The sequence below is a fragment of the Hippocampus comes genome, unplaced genomic scaffold (assembly GCF_001891065.2).
Source record: "Hippocampus comes isolate QL1 unplaced genomic scaffold, H_comes_QL1_v1.1 scaffold7, whole genome shotgun sequence".
Taxonomy (NCBI): domain Eukaryota; kingdom Metazoa; phylum Chordata; class Actinopteri; order Syngnathiformes; family Syngnathidae; genus Hippocampus; species Hippocampus comes.
The window spans coordinates 8,615,514-8,631,549 of record NW_017842060.1 but is presented as its reverse complement, the minus strand read 5'-3'; the positions used below and the strand labels follow the sequence as shown (position 1 = coordinate 8,631,549).

The 16,036-nt window shown below is 40.2% G+C and overlaps 2 protein-coding genes across 9 annotated transcripts in view; both read right to left on the bottom strand.

The window, feature by feature from the left end:
• The window catches only part of grin2bb (glutamate receptor, ionotropic, N-methyl D-aspartate 2B, genome duplicate b), an 88,113-nt gene extending 82,261 nt beyond the window's left edge, over positions 1-5,852 (bottom strand). For 3 of the 7 annotated variants that reach the window (XM_019862115.1, XM_019862116.1, XM_019862117.1), the window contains exons 1-2: positions 4,207-4,814; positions 266-927 (exon numbers count right to left, since the gene is read on the bottom strand). In XM_019862115.1, coding sequence (XP_019717674.1) covers positions 266-295 — 30 coding nt within the window. In that variant the 5' untranslated portion in view covers positions 296-927; positions 4,207-4,814. Of the gene's footprint in view, positions 1-265; positions 928-1,000; positions 1,050-3,191; positions 3,691-4,206; positions 4,815-5,636 lie in introns of those variants that run through there. The other 4 variants (XM_019862113.1, XM_019862111.1, XM_019862112.1 and 1 more) reach the window with 4 other exon arrangements.
• Positions 5,853-6,974: 1,122 nt separating this feature from the next.
• atf7ip (activating transcription factor 7 interacting protein) overlaps positions 6,975-16,036 on the bottom strand; it is a 34,197-nt gene continuing 25,135 nt past the window's right edge. For both annotated transcript variants that reach the window (XM_019862118.1, XM_019862119.1), the window contains exons 8-13: positions 15,966-16,033; positions 14,468-15,109; positions 12,501-12,602; positions 12,334-12,408; positions 9,348-9,427; positions 6,975-7,876 (exon numbers count right to left, since the gene is read on the bottom strand). In XM_019862118.1, the coding sequence (XP_019717677.1) occupies positions 7,418-7,876; positions 9,348-9,427; positions 12,334-12,408; positions 12,501-12,602; positions 14,468-15,109; positions 15,966-16,033 (1,426 nt within the window). In that variant the 3' untranslated portion in view covers positions 6,975-7,417. The remainder of the gene's footprint in view (positions 7,877-9,347; positions 9,428-12,333; positions 12,409-12,500; positions 12,603-14,467; positions 15,110-15,965; positions 16,034-16,036) is intronic.

The window sequence follows — 16,036 nt, the reverse complement described above, 5'->3', positions numbered from 1 at the left end:
GTATTTCTGGTGAGCCATGATGTACTTTAACTTAAATTCTGAATTGTACATGGTACAGTTATATTGTTTTTTTTTTTTTTTTTTTTAAATAGTATTGATAGTTTCTCTAAACCGTGACGTGAAAGTGGTATTTTAAAGAGATGGACAAAGTCAGGTAAGTCCCCATTTAAAGATTCAGCATCAAATACACGGCCTGCCACTGGAGACGCGTTCTTGGACAAGGGCTTAACATCCATATGTGCAGTTACTCAAATCGCTGGCCTACCTTGAACATTGCCAGCCCGGATCTCCTCATTGCTCTTCACAACTGGCATGATGGAGTGAGCTGGGATTCGACTCCTCCTCTCATAGCCTCGGATGAAGGGTAGGTGGGCACAGGAAGTCACACACAGGAAGTCTGAGGGCGTTTGGGGGCTCTGAGGTCAGAGTTTTCTCTGTCTGAGGACCGCTCGGGCTGTGTGGAGGATTTCAGGGACTGTCCAGTGTGAGTTGATTTTGCAGATGCAATTCAATGAAAAGTCACTTTGGAACGCTCACAGAAATAAAGTTAACCCCAAGCTGGCGGGAATTTTAACTTGTTCACCACCAGGTTTAATATGAGAATTATGAGAAAGTAAAAGATGTGGGCCGAGGGTGATGGAACATCATGAAGGTATGGTGTTTCATGGGCAATTTTTTTTCTGCTCTCGCCTGCTCCAACGCTGGCGACAGCTCAGCCAGGTCTCCTCCCAGAAGTCTGTGCAAAGCACGGTTGCCGTGGAGACGAGAAGGAAATGAGAAGCGGTGTACCGTATGTATTTATATATACTCCTCTTCTTTCCTCCTGTTCTTTTCTTCATGGACTTTCGATGCGCCCGTTGACTTGGGTTTCTAACCAGCCGTCTTGATCACTTTATCGGCTCGATCTTCGCTCTCGTCTTCTTCAGTCTGAATGGGAGAAAGAGAAGAAGAGTTACAAAATGACTTGTTCGTGGAAGGATGAGCATCACTTTGCACACACCTCAATAATCAAGGTCAAGATGCTGGCGCTTGTTTTTGCAGTTTTGCGGTTCTGTTTGAGGACAACAAACACATATGGCGCTCTAGTTTTGTGTGGAGACACAAACCACCATTGATATAGAGATGTATCTCAAATCAGAATTTCGTAGAAAGGTTCCTTTTTTTCGGTTGTTTAATTTAAAAATTGAAATATATTTAATGTAGGTTCAGTGAACACAGGAAAAAAAACTTTCAAATTTATTGAATTTATTGTAAAGCACATATACCGTGAAAGCTTAAAAATTGAATGGCCTAATATCATTCAATGAGAGCAGAGTTTCCAAAGTATATGCTCTGCTACAAAATAATAATAGTAATAATAATAATAATAATAATAAAAATAAATCTGAGGACAGGTTGCTGTTTTCAGTCTTTTTCAATGATTAAACCATTTTTTTATGCTCGCATGACATTGGGGAACAAGGAAAAAGCAACGTTTGGTGCATTTTCAACATGGCTCATCTTTCTACTCCTGTATTATGCCTTTGTCATTAAAATGGGAAGACTGAGTGATCATGATGCCACTTTTTTTTTCCAGGCCGTCCCCAGAAAAACTGATTCATGTAATTTATAGTTTGATTTAAAATGTGACGTGACAACTTTGTTATTTAATATTTTGGCGTCCATCCAACCATTCACTCATTTATCTTGTTTAGCGTCTCAGGGGAGCGAAGATGTGGTCTGCTTTGCCGTACTGTTTCTACACTACTGTACTCACCAAACCAAAATGTTTATAACCTGTACAGGTGAACTTAATTTGACCTCTAAACTTTTGGCGGGGGAGGGGGGGGGTAATTGTAATCTCCTGTAACAGGTATTGGATGTAATATCTAAACGCTGCTTGGTGTTGCTTTGCGGCTGTTGTTGTTGCTACATGTAATCAGTGTTGTTAACAATCTGCACATACTCCTAATGGCTCCTCTTGTGAACATAAATCCTTCATTAGACTCACACCCAAGAGGTGGTCATGTCCTTTTTAAGCCTTTATATTTAAACAGCCGTGCGCGAGCGGCGGAGCATCTCCTCGCCACTCTCGTCTAAATCATTCACACTGGGCAAAAGACTCGCAGACTTTAAATCTACTTGAAACTTTCAACAACATTCAATGCGGGGTTTTCTTTTCCTTTAAATTACACCTTAACTTAAAAAAGATTCACAATGTTTTCTATGCACCACACCCCAAGAAAACTTTTAACATGATTTTTAAATTTAAACATTTCAGCTCAGTGGCATTAAAATGTGCTTTATAATTTCTTTGGATTTATCTCTTTATTTATTTATTTATGGTCGTGATGCCATAACAGAAGGTTTCCATTGTTTACAAGGAGGGAAAAAGTGTGATGATAACCACAGAACCAGAAATTGAATGAATGTGGTTTCAGATTGTGTCCAAATGTTGCGTTTAATCTGAGCAACACAATTCATTAAACCTCAATTGTATACCCAAATAAATATCATTATAAATTCCCCAGTTCTCACATGAATACGCAGATTGTAACACCCAAATAAAACCCATATTTCCAATCTCAGATATCACCTAAGTACGGTGAGTATTACTTAATTTTAGTTTTATTAAACAGAGGATTTCTAGACAGATTACAGTTTGTTTCAAAATTAGAACCTGGAAGTCCACTGAGGTTCCCTTGTGATAAATTTGTGTCGCAATATTGCAACTTTTTCATCAACAGGCACCCTGACGAGCAACCACATAAGAACGCAGCTGCATAATCGTGATTACATGCACTTGCACAATGCACCACACTTCAACGACTGAGTCAACATAATCAAACCATCCGAGCCACTCCGACACATTTAAGTACTCTGAGCTGCTTTCTGCCATCAATTAGAAAAGGTCAACGAGTGAGAGGATTCCATTTTTTTTGGGGGGGGGGGTTAAAATCCTCAGCAGGTGATGTGCTGCTGATGCTGCGTATCATTTACGTACAAAGTAGATGAAGCAACACGCAAACATATAGATGGGAGAGGGATAAAGATCAAAAGCTGGCCGCTGGAAACAACCAATTAGTCACAGCAGGGTGAAATAGAGGAGATGCTGACTGAGGAAAGTTCATGCACGATACATTTCCATGCAGATCAGTCCTATGTGCACACAGCTACTTCTCATGCCCACTTGTGCTATAGGCGCCACTCACCTAGTGAACTCTTTTCTGCCACACATAATGCACAGAGCACAGTGGTGATGTTTGACAGGGCAGCGCAGTGGAGACACAAAAGCAAAGGCGGAGCAAAAGGAAGCAGTCCATTTTGCCTTAATACGGGCATCCTATACACAAACAGGTGACCATGTCTCACCTGAACTTGAAAATGGGAAGTGCCCAAAAAGGGTGTAAGTCAGAGCAATAAATAGAAAAAGGAGCGAAAGAAAGAGACGGCGGTGAGATCCTTTAGTCTGTTATGGAGACATGATCATCTGTCTATCAGTCTGTCTCACTCTATTGCACAGTGAAACGGACCTCCCTACAAGAACGCTTATGAGGCTTTAGGTACGTTCCAACCATAAAAAAAATACGTGAATTTACTGATTCATATATTTGGATTGTGATAAAGGGTGCAGGAAGAATAAATATGACATTTAGAATTAATGGCAAACATCGAAATAAATAACTCAAAGCATGTTGACTCAATTTTATGAGTAATGATGAGCAATGGTACTGAAAGAGTTTCTCTTCATATTGTAACAAAGGCAAAGCTTTTGTTGACAACAACGTGTATAGATATAATTTAGCAAAGCAAAAATTTGCATTTTTTTAAATGCATGTAGAATGCATTTAAAAAAAAAAAAACAGATGAGGAAGGTGGTTTGTTTCCCAAACGTTTGCAACTCAAAAAACAAATTAAAAATTTGGTTTCTCCCCACTACATAAACTTATTTACAACTATGTCATAGCATTGATCAATAGCAACAGATTCACTTTATAACAACAAATATAAATTAACCAATAAAAATGGCTTTACTCTGTCAACCGCGGACTGGATTAAAAAAAAAAAAATCACTTGCAACCCATTTTGGGCCCCGACCTTTGAGTTTGGGCAACCACAGTTGAGTGCATGTGCGTGATATTATTGATGTGTGTTTTATGTACGTAAAGCACACACAAATACACACAGACAGACAGATAGACAGACACTAAATGATAGTTAACCTACCTAGAGTAACATCTAAGAATCCCGCAAGAGTGTGGTGCAAAGTAAATGGGTGTGGAAGGGGACCCCAAAAGAGAAGAAAAAAGGGGAGTAAGTCATTCATGGAATTGATATTTGTAGTAGTAAGACTAATCCAAATTGGTAAAAGATTACATACAGAGAAAGAGATGGAATGACAAAAGAGCCTCAAGGAGGAAAAGAAATGAGGGCGATGCCAAGAAAAGTCCACTCTGGTCGGTCATAAAGAGAGAAAATTGTACACCAGGTAGATGGAGAAATAGATGAGGAGGCAGATGATGGACAGAGAGACTATGTGAAAAGAAGAAGCACCTCCCAGCACCGCAATGAGGAAGAGGAAAAATATAAAACGAAAGAAAAAATGGAATACTCCAAAGCCTTCCGTGTTTGCTCTGTTTAGTGAGGCAAAGAGTAGGGGGGGCTTTCAGTTTGAACCCCGCCACTCTCTCTGAGTGTCTTCTCCTCTTGCTTTCCTGCTCAAAGAAAGACGCAAGCTTCCCTGTGGATGAGCGCTAAACCTCCGCCTGCGCAGATGTTCGACATGCCACTCGCAATCTAGTGTGGAGGCGAGAGCACCACTGGTTGGTGTGAGGCGCAAAGCTCAACTCAAAGTGTGCTCACTTGCTTTCCTCCAAAGAGAGAGAACGCGAAGGGGAGAGGGAAAGCTGCGTAGAGGTGGGGTCCCTTATAGGATGCTCAATGAGACGCTTCTAAAGAGATGTTCAACTATTGAGAAGAAAACGATCCTTGCATTTCGAGAGCAATGGCTCCCTCTGTTGGTGTATTCCAAAAATTCAAATTTGGAAACTGTTGCGCTCTCGTCCAGGGATGATCACATGGTGGCCCTTGCTGCATTACTACACTCTTGAGTAGCCACTTGATTAGCCCTCCATCAACTTTCTAATCTGTTTATTCTCAAGAGGGTTGCGGGCGTCCTGGAGCCTAACCCAGCAGTTTTCGGGCAGTGGCGGGGGACACCCTGGACTAGACAGAAATTAGAACACCGTTGTTTTCTTTATTTTAACAACTTTCATGACAATAAAATCAAAATTTAGCTTCTGCTTGGTGCCGCGGAAACTTTGTGAAAGGTCATGTGACTGACTGGCTACTTTTGATTGGTCAAATTGAGAACAACGCCACTTTTCGTTGGATTGGAATGGTGAAAAAGATTAGACGACGATGCCCAAGGCGGAAGTTTCGAGAGCAATCGAAATTAAACCTAATTTAAACCTAACATCTAAAATAAATCGAGTTCATTGTAACGAAGTTGAAGTACAGTTTATTCTTCATGAAAATGCTCAAGTAAATGTAAAAAATATGTTGTATTAAAGGTACTGTGACAAATACAATCCATCCTCCAAAATACTTAACTCAATAACAATGGATAATTAAAAAAATTGAGCGTTACAACCCACCTGTGTGCGACACCGGTACCACTTTACCAGACTGACTGAATTCACCTTCAGGGCGGGTCAAGTAGGCACAAATATCCGAGGAGCGACGCAAGAGCCTTGTCAGTCTTCAAGGGAGACGTAATATGCACCAGCTGCCACAAGCAACGTGGAGCGGAGCTCGAGATTACAGTGGTTCCCAACCTTTATTGTGCCCCCGAACTTTTTTGTCATACCAAGTACGCCCTCAGTCATCCGTGTTGATGATTCCCCAAAAGCAGAACGTGACACAACTGATTTTTAAATGAAAATCATTCTTTCCCCTTTAATTTGAACATTCATTCTTAGTCTTCGTTTGAACTCAAACAGAAAAATAACTGTTGCCTTCAAGTAAATAATATAAATAAAAAAGGCAAATCAAAACGGAGAAAAAAAACAGTTTGTTTTATATATATTACTGTATGTTTTATTTAAAATGCGAGGCCGCGTGCAGATAAGGAAGTGACTGGGGAATGTCTTATGTGTTATATATATATATATATATATATATATATATAAACTCGTAACATTTTCCACAAATGGAGGTCTTTTAAATCAGTCCCCTTTAAACAGGCACAAGAATAATATTCAGACTCATTATAGCTGGTATCTGAGCATTAATGAGACACATGAGCTGACCCATGGCTCTTGTGATTTTGGCCTTTCTGTGCCAGATGTGGGGAATTAAATTACATTTCATCAAATTTTCAGAGATGGCTTTATCTGTCCCTAAACACCTTGTTGATGCTGCAAAATGTCTATTTTTTTCTAACACAGCTGAGGGTTTTGAAATGTTTTTGTTGTTTTTGAGTCTGACATTTAAAATCTTGCACAATAACAGATTTAGCCATTGGTTGTAATTGAGATCTATGTTTCCGGAAAAAAAAATAAAATAAAACCGCCTGTTGTTGAACCAACTAGAACAGTTCAATTTTATTTGTAGTGAATCAGAGGCACCTTAAGAGATGGCAAGTGTGTGCTGACTGATATTCAAAATTTGTTTAAATGTGAGTGGTTGAATCTGAACAATGCCACACCCTCAGTTGTAAGAGCGTGTGCACACGTGTACAACCTCAGTATCTTAGTTGGTTATTTTTACGTCACCTATTGTGTTGTTTGAAATTGAATTGAACAGTTTGTTGGTCATTTGAGATATTTTTATCTAGGTCTCTTTTTTTTTTTTTACAACAAAAATGAAACCTATCATTTGAACAGGGACTGTAGACCTTTTACACTCACTGTATAGAGTTTAAAAGTTAGTTAAATGTTATAGACACTTGTAAATAATGGTCATCAAAAAATGCCTGCAAATGAAGGAAGGAACAGCTTTAATAAAACCTTTTATTTTGTTTGTCACAAGTCTGGTTACCAGACAAAACTTACAAAAGTTATCATTCAATTCCTACCACGTATACATTTTTGTGCAATTCTGTTGACAGGACAGGCTTGGCATCATGTCTCCAGTAAAGCAAACAACACCTGGGCGACGTACATGAGCCAATAACATAAATTACCTGACATGGACCGTGAGAAGGTGGAGAAGTAGTTCACTTATATACAACAGTATCAATAATGAAAAGTACATCAAATACGTCAACCACTGAACGACACCATCTGCTGCTTCAACTTTCCAAGACAGTCAGAAGTCGGCTGAGAATTATTTACAGATACTCTATGTCAACAATGCACAATATTGGAGCTCCTATGACATACATTTCCTAAAAGAAGTAACGAACAGTCAAAATGCAAATTATTTTTGTAGGTGTTCAATTTGAGCTGGGATTGATCACATTTGTGCACTGGGGTTCGCAGAAGGAGCCAAAGCGCCCATAGATGTCTTTGGCTCGAACTGCAAAATGATATGTGGACCCAGACTGGAACTGGGTCAGGGTGCAGGCCATAGGCAGAGGAAGGGCTTTTACCTCCCCGATCTTCTTCCAGTGCTGCTGACTTGAATTGCTGTTTGAGTTGTCTTGGTGGTAGGCATACAGGTGATAGCTTTCGACAGCCGCGCAAGAATGATCCGTTTCGGACACGCACCAGGACAGCACTATGCCGCTTTGACTTGGCACCAGTTTGAGCTGAGGTTGCTGAGGAGGCGAGGTCCGCTGAGCCTCTGGTGGTAGGTTTGTGGGCGTGGATGCAATGGGGAGCGCGGGCAGTGTTATGCTGGAGGTCCGGGCTGGCGTAGTCGTTGAAGGAGTACGGGATATCACTGAAGAATTCTACAAGACATAAAAGTTTTACATAAGAACCTCTGACAAGGTTAAGGTTAGCCAGTTGGTCTTGAAGGTGGGGACAGGTTCAACTCAAGCCTTGGGTTGGAAGGTGACTTTCAGGTAGACTAACTCACGAAAATGTCATGTATAACATAAACAAACGGGTGGGTGACGAAATTGCATGAATTTCCAAGTTGGAAATTTCAGTGGAAATTAAAAGGAATTATATGGGAAGGAACGGGAATATAACAGGAATCTTCTAAATTGAAGTTTGGCGCTTAAAGAGAGTTAAAATACAGGTGGGGAAAATGGAGTGAGACGGCCGCCGGTACTTTTCTTGTTGCCAAGAAGTTTACACCAAAAAAATCTAGCTACAAGAAAAAAAAACACTAAAACTTTTGGCGAACATCTGGTGAACGTTAGACGAGCGTTTCGAGAACATTTGCAACCAACATTTTTCCACCTTTGCCAACAGTTGCAACTGTTCGCTCCTTAGTGGGATAGGGCTGCTTAATTAAACTACTCATGAGCTTTTCACTGTCCATAAGCACCATCCTATTGGTGGAACATTGATACTGCAACCAAGCAAAATCAGTTTGGAATGACTCTAAATACACCCATCGAGCCTAATGAGATGCAGAGTACGGCTGGATGAGTTGCCACAGAGATGATATATTTGGCACAGTTTTTATACCAAATGCCCTTTGCAACCACCCATCTTTATCTGTGTTAGGTAGCAACAATGGACGGTAATCAAAATATAGCACAAAGGGTCTTGCCTATGGCCCCACCCGTAATTTTTGTGACCGGGATTTGAACAACGGGTCCTGTGTCCAAAGGCAGTGGGGCTTGGTCATAATGTAACAAGTTATAACCTACCATCCCTTGGGAGATGTGTACTGGTAACCTAGAATTGCTAGTTGGACTGCACTGTAAGTGCTTGTAGAAAAGTTTGAAATGGAAACTAATTTGTTTTCAAAATGTAAGATAGTAAGCTGAGCAAAGCTTGTTACCTGCCAACCTGCGAATAACAAAGCAGTGCTTAAGTGTGAGTGTAAGTAACGTGATGATTGTGGATAAATCCATCAGATTCCTCAAGTATTCAATGCGATGGTTGACAGGACAATCGATTCAAGAAGATCCGATAGTGACAGCCCACTTGAATCTAATATCTTTCCAAACTTCCAAGAAAATTGACCAAAAACATTTTGTCATTCTGGAAATTCACAAAGAGTGCCTTGTTCTGAAATTTTAAGTGTTATTAATGTTAGTTAATAGTGTTTATGTAAAAAAAAAAACAAAAAACAAAAAAAAACAAACAAACAAAAAAAAAAACAGTGGTTGTGTGTGTACACCACATCCAACTTTTCTTTCATAACTTTGGAGGTATAAGCTTGTCAGTGGACTTCAAAACCAATCCATACAATTTTACGGAAAAACGTTAACACGAAAAAATAATGCAGTTCTGAATTCTCACCAGTGGGGGGCGGTTTTGCACTGGCGTATTACTGCTGGATGTATTCTGGCTGCTTTGTGGGGAAGACCTAGCCCCTGGGCCTGAGGAGAGAGAACACGCCACTATAAGACATAGTTATTTTCATTTAAAAAATAAAATACTGTAAATGAATGAAATAAAAATCCTTGTCCACGACGATGGATCTACCGGCTGTCAGGCACATGACAAAGCAACAAATTATGCTGTATTAACCTTTGCATTGGGAAAGTGCTGAATAAGTCGAGAAGGAAGCAATTTCAGGAGATATAACATTGTCAAACTGAGGAAAAAGGAGAATCTGTCACAAAAAAACACAGTGATAATTTTACAGTTTGAGCCCTGCGAGTCCCAGGGAATCGCTGATCAGAAAAGTATGAGTACCATTATGCATTTAGAGAGTCCCAAATTTTGAATTTTGAAATGGTCTACTTATTCAATTGCATATGATAATAACACAAACAACAACAATATACATTGATAATAAGTTTATTTCTTATAAGCAAATGCTGCAAAAATTTAAATAATTCAGGCATACCGTATTTTCTGGACTATCAGTCACAGTTGTTTTGTAGTTTGGCTGGGGATGCGACTTATACTCTGGAGCGATTTATGGGTTATATTATTAACACATTATTATATCATTTCACATGTTATTTTCACATTAAACCGCAAGAGGCCGCTCTAGACCTGTATTGATAAAACCACGATGAGTCTGATGTAAGCGACGAAGAAGAGGAAGCGCTGCATCTTCTACCTCCGGAGTTGGTGGAGTGGCTTTAAAGTGACACAGAGGATGACGATTCCATTGGATTTAGTGATTTGGAGTGACATTGATGGTTTGGTGAACTTGTTAGCATGTTCTTTATGCTATAGTTATCTGAATAACTCTTAATATGTTACTTGAACATACCAGGCACGTTCTCAGGTCGTCGTTTATGCGTCATGTAACGTTAGCATATTGTACACTTATTCAGCATGTTGTTTTCTATTTTATTTATTTTTTAATTGCCTTTCAAGATGACATGTCTGTTCTTGGGGTTGGATTTTATCACATAAATTTCCCCCCAAAATGCGACTTATATACTCCAGTGCGACTTATGTATGCTTTTTTGTTCTTTGTTATGCATTTTATGGCTGGTGCGACTTATACTCAGGAGCGACTTATAGTCCGGAAAATACGGTACAAGATTTGCTGAGAAATACGTTCTTATTTCATCCCATGGTTCAGTCTTTGAGTTAATAAATTCTCCTCTCTTTACTCTGCTTCCAATGATGAAAGGCTTTCTCAAAGTCAACTTATTAACGCAAAAAACTATCCAAATTTAGCTGCTTCCTCTGTGATATCTCCGCAATAAACTTTCGCAACACTTTTTCGCAACACTTGTTTTAACGTTGCACAACTTGGCAATCGTCTGCCGATCTCACCAATCTCGTCTCGCGAGAACGGAAATCTCATTATGCGAGATTACTTCACGCGAGATCAAAACAACAATGGCAGTGATTGTCAAACTGCGATCGTTGCTGGAAAAAAATATGTACCGTAGTTTTTTTGTTTTTTTTTGACTGAGAAATTTCCTTGCGTTTCAAAAACGCACATTATTTGGAACCGTGTGTCTAGGACGCGGGACGCAGAGGTGACGAGATGGCTGAACACATACAGTCGGTCCTAGGTTTACGATGGCATGACAAACAAGCCACGTTTCCATGTTACCAATGCAATAGACTCTTTTCAGTATGTTGTCAGGCGGCACTCAAAGGCAAGCTGAGTTACTGCCCTACTTTCTTATTTGGTACTGAGGGCTTGCAAGTGTTTTTCATCCAAATATTGACTATAATTATGACTTCTGGACAGCACTTTGTTCCAGCTATCGTTTTTTTTTTTTTGTTTTGTTTTTTTTCCCTTTCCAAGATGAGCTTAAGTTACTACAGTACTGTGTTAGCAGAGCATTCCGACCACATACCGGTTACATCGCTATCATAGGAACGAGATTCTGTTGTAAAATAAAGACCTCTGACTTTAGTAAATAAAACAAAGGAAAATATGACAAGAAATGATGTCTTTGATCCACTGGTGAAAGGACACTTTGATCCTCTCATCTTTCATCTAGAACTGCTTCAAACAACAAAGAGTATGCAGAAACGTGGTTAAGACTGAATGACTGTCTGTGTCTTATGTGTTGTGTTGTATTATTTTGTTATGATGTTATCATGACTTCAAAATGGCGCTGCGAGAGTGGCTGCCTTTACAGCAGCTCCTATACTTTTTGTACTTCTACTTTCTTCCTTTCATAACTTTTGTGCTGTAAATTGGGAATTTCTCCACTGTGAGACAAAGAAAGGTTTTCTTATTCTTAAATGCACACACATGTGCTACATAATTAATTTCCGAAAACCGTTTCGCTTTTCCAAAAAGTCATTCCTTATTCCCGTTAACATGGACTTTTTGTGTGCATTACGTAGTCCTCAAAAGTGAATAATTGTGTCCTCTAGATGGTGCCATTTTGTGTAGTCTTTTGTGATTTGAGTATTTGCGGGGTTGTTCAACACACAAAATGTATTTTCTCCTTCCTTGGCTGATCACACCCCTCTAAAACGTTTCGCGCATATCGCGCAAGTGACAGGGAACAATGTCTGGTGGGTAGGAGGACTGCCTCACAGGTCTATGGTTCTGAGGTCAAATCCCAGCTTCCTGTTTGGAGTTTGCACGTTCTCTCTGTGCTTTTGGGGTTTTCTCTGGGTATTCTGGCTTCCTCCCGCATTTGAAAATGATTCATGTTGGGTTCAGTGAAGGCTAAATTGTCCATAGGTGTGAATGGTTGTTTGTTTTGATTGGCTGGAAACCAGTACAGGGTGTAGAAAACCTTTAGGAGCGGTTCCACTATTTCACGGATTTCACCTATTGTGGGTTCTTTGTGGACCGTAACCCCTCCGCGATAAATGAGGGTTCACTGTAAAGCAAAAGGCTTACTGCTTAGAACGTTGACTGGATGTGGACGCTGGGTCAGCGAGGGACTTGGAACAGTAGCTGCTTTCACTCCTGTCACTGATAAGCAGAAAATACATCTTGAGAAACAAAGTTCTTTGATAGAAAATTACTTAATGAATGGTACAAGATAGGTGCCCTATCACTCTTACCCTGCACATCATCATCATCCTCAGTAAGATCAATGACAGCACCTTTTGGACGCGTTACAGGAGTAGCTGCTTTGGATGGAGTTGTTCCCGTGGCTTGGTTGTCTACAAGGAGAGAACAAAAAAAGCCTTCAGAAATATGGTACAAGCGATAAAAATGTCACAAAAAAGTATATACTGAAATAATGATGATCTCATTGAAATTTTCTCTTTTACTTTTTTTTTTTTTTTAACTCTGTGTGAAATGTGGACCTGTTAAAACCCTGTAAGACCTGACCCATCAAAGAATAGACAGAAATGTCTGATTTTTGAGAACTGAGATGTTTATTAACCCTTATAACAAAATCCACAAATATTTTTTTGCTATGTCTTGTTGTTTATGAGATATTTTTTGTATCACATTTGATACAGTGGGCGCTTCTGGCAACTTTTTGGTCACAACACTGTTAATTTCAGAACAAAAAAACAGAGTTCTGTCCATAACATTTTGAAATTATAGAACATGTTTTGAAGTTTTTCCTCTTTCTTTTTCACATGACACTTTTTAGTGCCTTTTTATTTCACTTTGTGGTCGGCGGAAAAACAGCTTCTGTCTTTGTTCAGGCAAAGATGCACCTTACACTTTCCACAGTAGACATGTGAAAAGTGATTGCCCGTGAAATCGATCTCGAGACATCACATCACAAACTGCAGGGAGCTTGGTTTCCATCTCCCAGTAGGCTCTCACACTGGACATCTGTACTAACCCCATATGCATGTACATGCCTCGAACCTGCTCCATCTCTTTGGCACTTGTGTTTACTGACTTCGTCTTTTTTTGCACACTGTACATGTTTGTTTGTTCTGCAGTTTCCTGTAACATTTCATCAGTTACAAACTGTTTGAAATACAAATATGGTGTCCAGTCACACCTGTCCTCTGTCCCTTCATCAACACATGCAACAAAATCGACAGATGGAGCTTGATATTGTGATTTTTTTCCATCTGTATTCTCTCCTTTTTGCATTGCCCGTCACTGGCTCCTTTCTGATTGTGTCTTGTGTTGTTGTTGGAACCTCAACATCTGTGCTTGTCGGGTAAACACTTTCCTCTTGATTGTCTTCCTCATCAGTGCTGTCTGAACTTTCATGCATGTCCTGAGTAGTCCCTCATCCTCATCCTCATCATCTTCTGCCAACTGCTCTATGTCACCTGTATTGCCATCCATTATCATGCTGATGACATTTTCAATGTGCTTTCTCTTTCTCTCTTCTTCCTCGAGCCTTTTTGACATCTAAAAATAGACATATGGGTCAATATGGCATAGACATAATTTCAGAGGAATTGTTATTGTGCAAATACTCAAAATATATTTGAAGGTGGGATTTCAGTTATTAATTAGATTAAGGGTTAACCCTATATTGCGAAACGCATCAAATTTGATATAAGAAAATAGAAGACATTTTGGTGTGCATTATAGTGCGGAAAATACGGTAATTGTTCTGAAAAGTTTTGGGAGTAAAAAATCATTTTCAGACCTGGTAATTTGGTGCACCCCATTGCCAGAGTGTAATGGCTATGAATCACAGCCATTATAAAAAATGAAAATTATGTCTTGAATTGAATCTTAAAAAATGGAAGACAAAAAAATAATAAGAGAGCTCCCATTTTTTGGCACAAACTATTAAAAACACACTTTGTAAATAAGTTATCTGCACACAAGATCTTTCGGAGTGGCAAACAGTGGTTTAAAAAACAAACAAACAAACAAACAAACACAAAAAACATGTAGCCCTGTGGGTTATAATGATGAGTTGGCACAGCTGAATCAAAGATGTTTTTTTTCCCTTCTCAGCCAAGAAATAGACATTATGGTACAGTAATTCTTTCCATGACCAAGCACACAACTCAATCTACTTCCTTAGCAAATCAATTTTCCTCGTAGAGATGAATAAAAAGTAGACCCGAACGAATAAATAAGAGTACTGCACCTGTTTTAGATGTCAAAGATGTCCCTTGTGGAGGTCCTGGAGCTGCTGAACCTGTTGCTGCTGGACCAGATGTTGTAGATGTGGAGGCAGTCGACATGGCTCCGGCGACAGACACAGGAGAAAGTAGAGCCCTGGCTGGGGTCACAGAGACTCCTGCATTGGGTGTAGTTATCCCCCCGGCGCCGCCTTGGTATACGGCTCGGCTCAGTGCGAGCTGGCCCGAAGACATCTGGCTCGGGGGAGCCTGGAGTGCTGGCACAGTGATAGGGGTTGGAATAGAACCTGCAGCTGTGGTAGTGACAGGAGCGGGCTTGATGATGAAAGTAGTAGTGGAAGCAGTGGTTTTGGGCTTAGTGAGCGCGCCCGCCGTAGGCAGAGAGGACACGGGGAAGTTGACCAGTGTTCCCCCCTGGCCATTAGTCATTGATACAGGCAGCTGTATGATGAGTGGCTGTCCAGTCATCACGCCACCCGCAGGCGCCGTCTTCAGTAACAAGGTGCCTGTCGGACTCTGAGTGGTGATGCCAGTAGCCAAGGTGGAGACGGCATTGGAGGAAGAGGTGATCAGTTTTATGATGGGGGCCTGTGAAACCATGGCTGCAGTAGTGGAGACAGGGGTTGGAACGAGTGGGCCGGATTTTGCTGAGGAAGAGAAGACAACCATCAAACGGTTACAACTGCTCGTAAAATCTGTTCGATCAGATGCAACCCATGATGACCTTCACCAACCTCAGTATGCACCACCTTTTGTTCAAGACTTGACAAGTGAGCATAAGTATTGGAATGGACATTTAATATTTGGTGCCGTAACCCTTACTAGCAATAACTTCATCAAGCCTGTGACCCACTGACTTCACTAAACTGTTGCATTCCTCATTTGAAATGTTTTTCCAGGCCTCCAGGTTCTTGTTTGTTTCTGGGGCTTTCTCCATTTCAGTCTCCCTCTTCAGGAGGTGACATGCATCAAGTCCTTTGTTGTGTTTGCAGTGCCACTATCGAGCTGCATGATGACGTTTCTCCCGATTAGTTTGAATGCATTTCACGCTAAAAATGGTTCTGTAGACTTCAGAATTTATTCTGCTGTTACATGATCAAAAGCATTGGAAAAGCATTTCCAATGAAGAATGCAACATTCTAGTGAAGTCAATGGGTCACAGTCTTGATTCAGTCATTGCAAGGAAGGTTTATATCACCAAATAGAAAATGTTACTTTAAATTTTAATTTAACAATATCTGTTCTGATACTTTCGCTCGCTTGTCAAGTGGGTTGCTCCAGAAATCAGATCAGAATTGGTCTTCTGAAAAGTAATCGAGTGTTTGTTAAAAGCTGTGTAATATGAGTTTTCACCTTTTCAATTAACAACTGAAGCAAATCCATTTCATTCTACAATCATCTAATTTATTGAGTGGAACGTGTAAACACACACACATTATTTCTCCAAAGGATATTTGTTCTTTGAGTAATTATTGAGAAAAGAAGGGGAACGGTGCAACTCACCAGCAGTGTGAGGTAAAGTAACAGCTGCAGTTGGGATCTGCTTCACCTCGATGGGTGCCCGGACTGGCCTG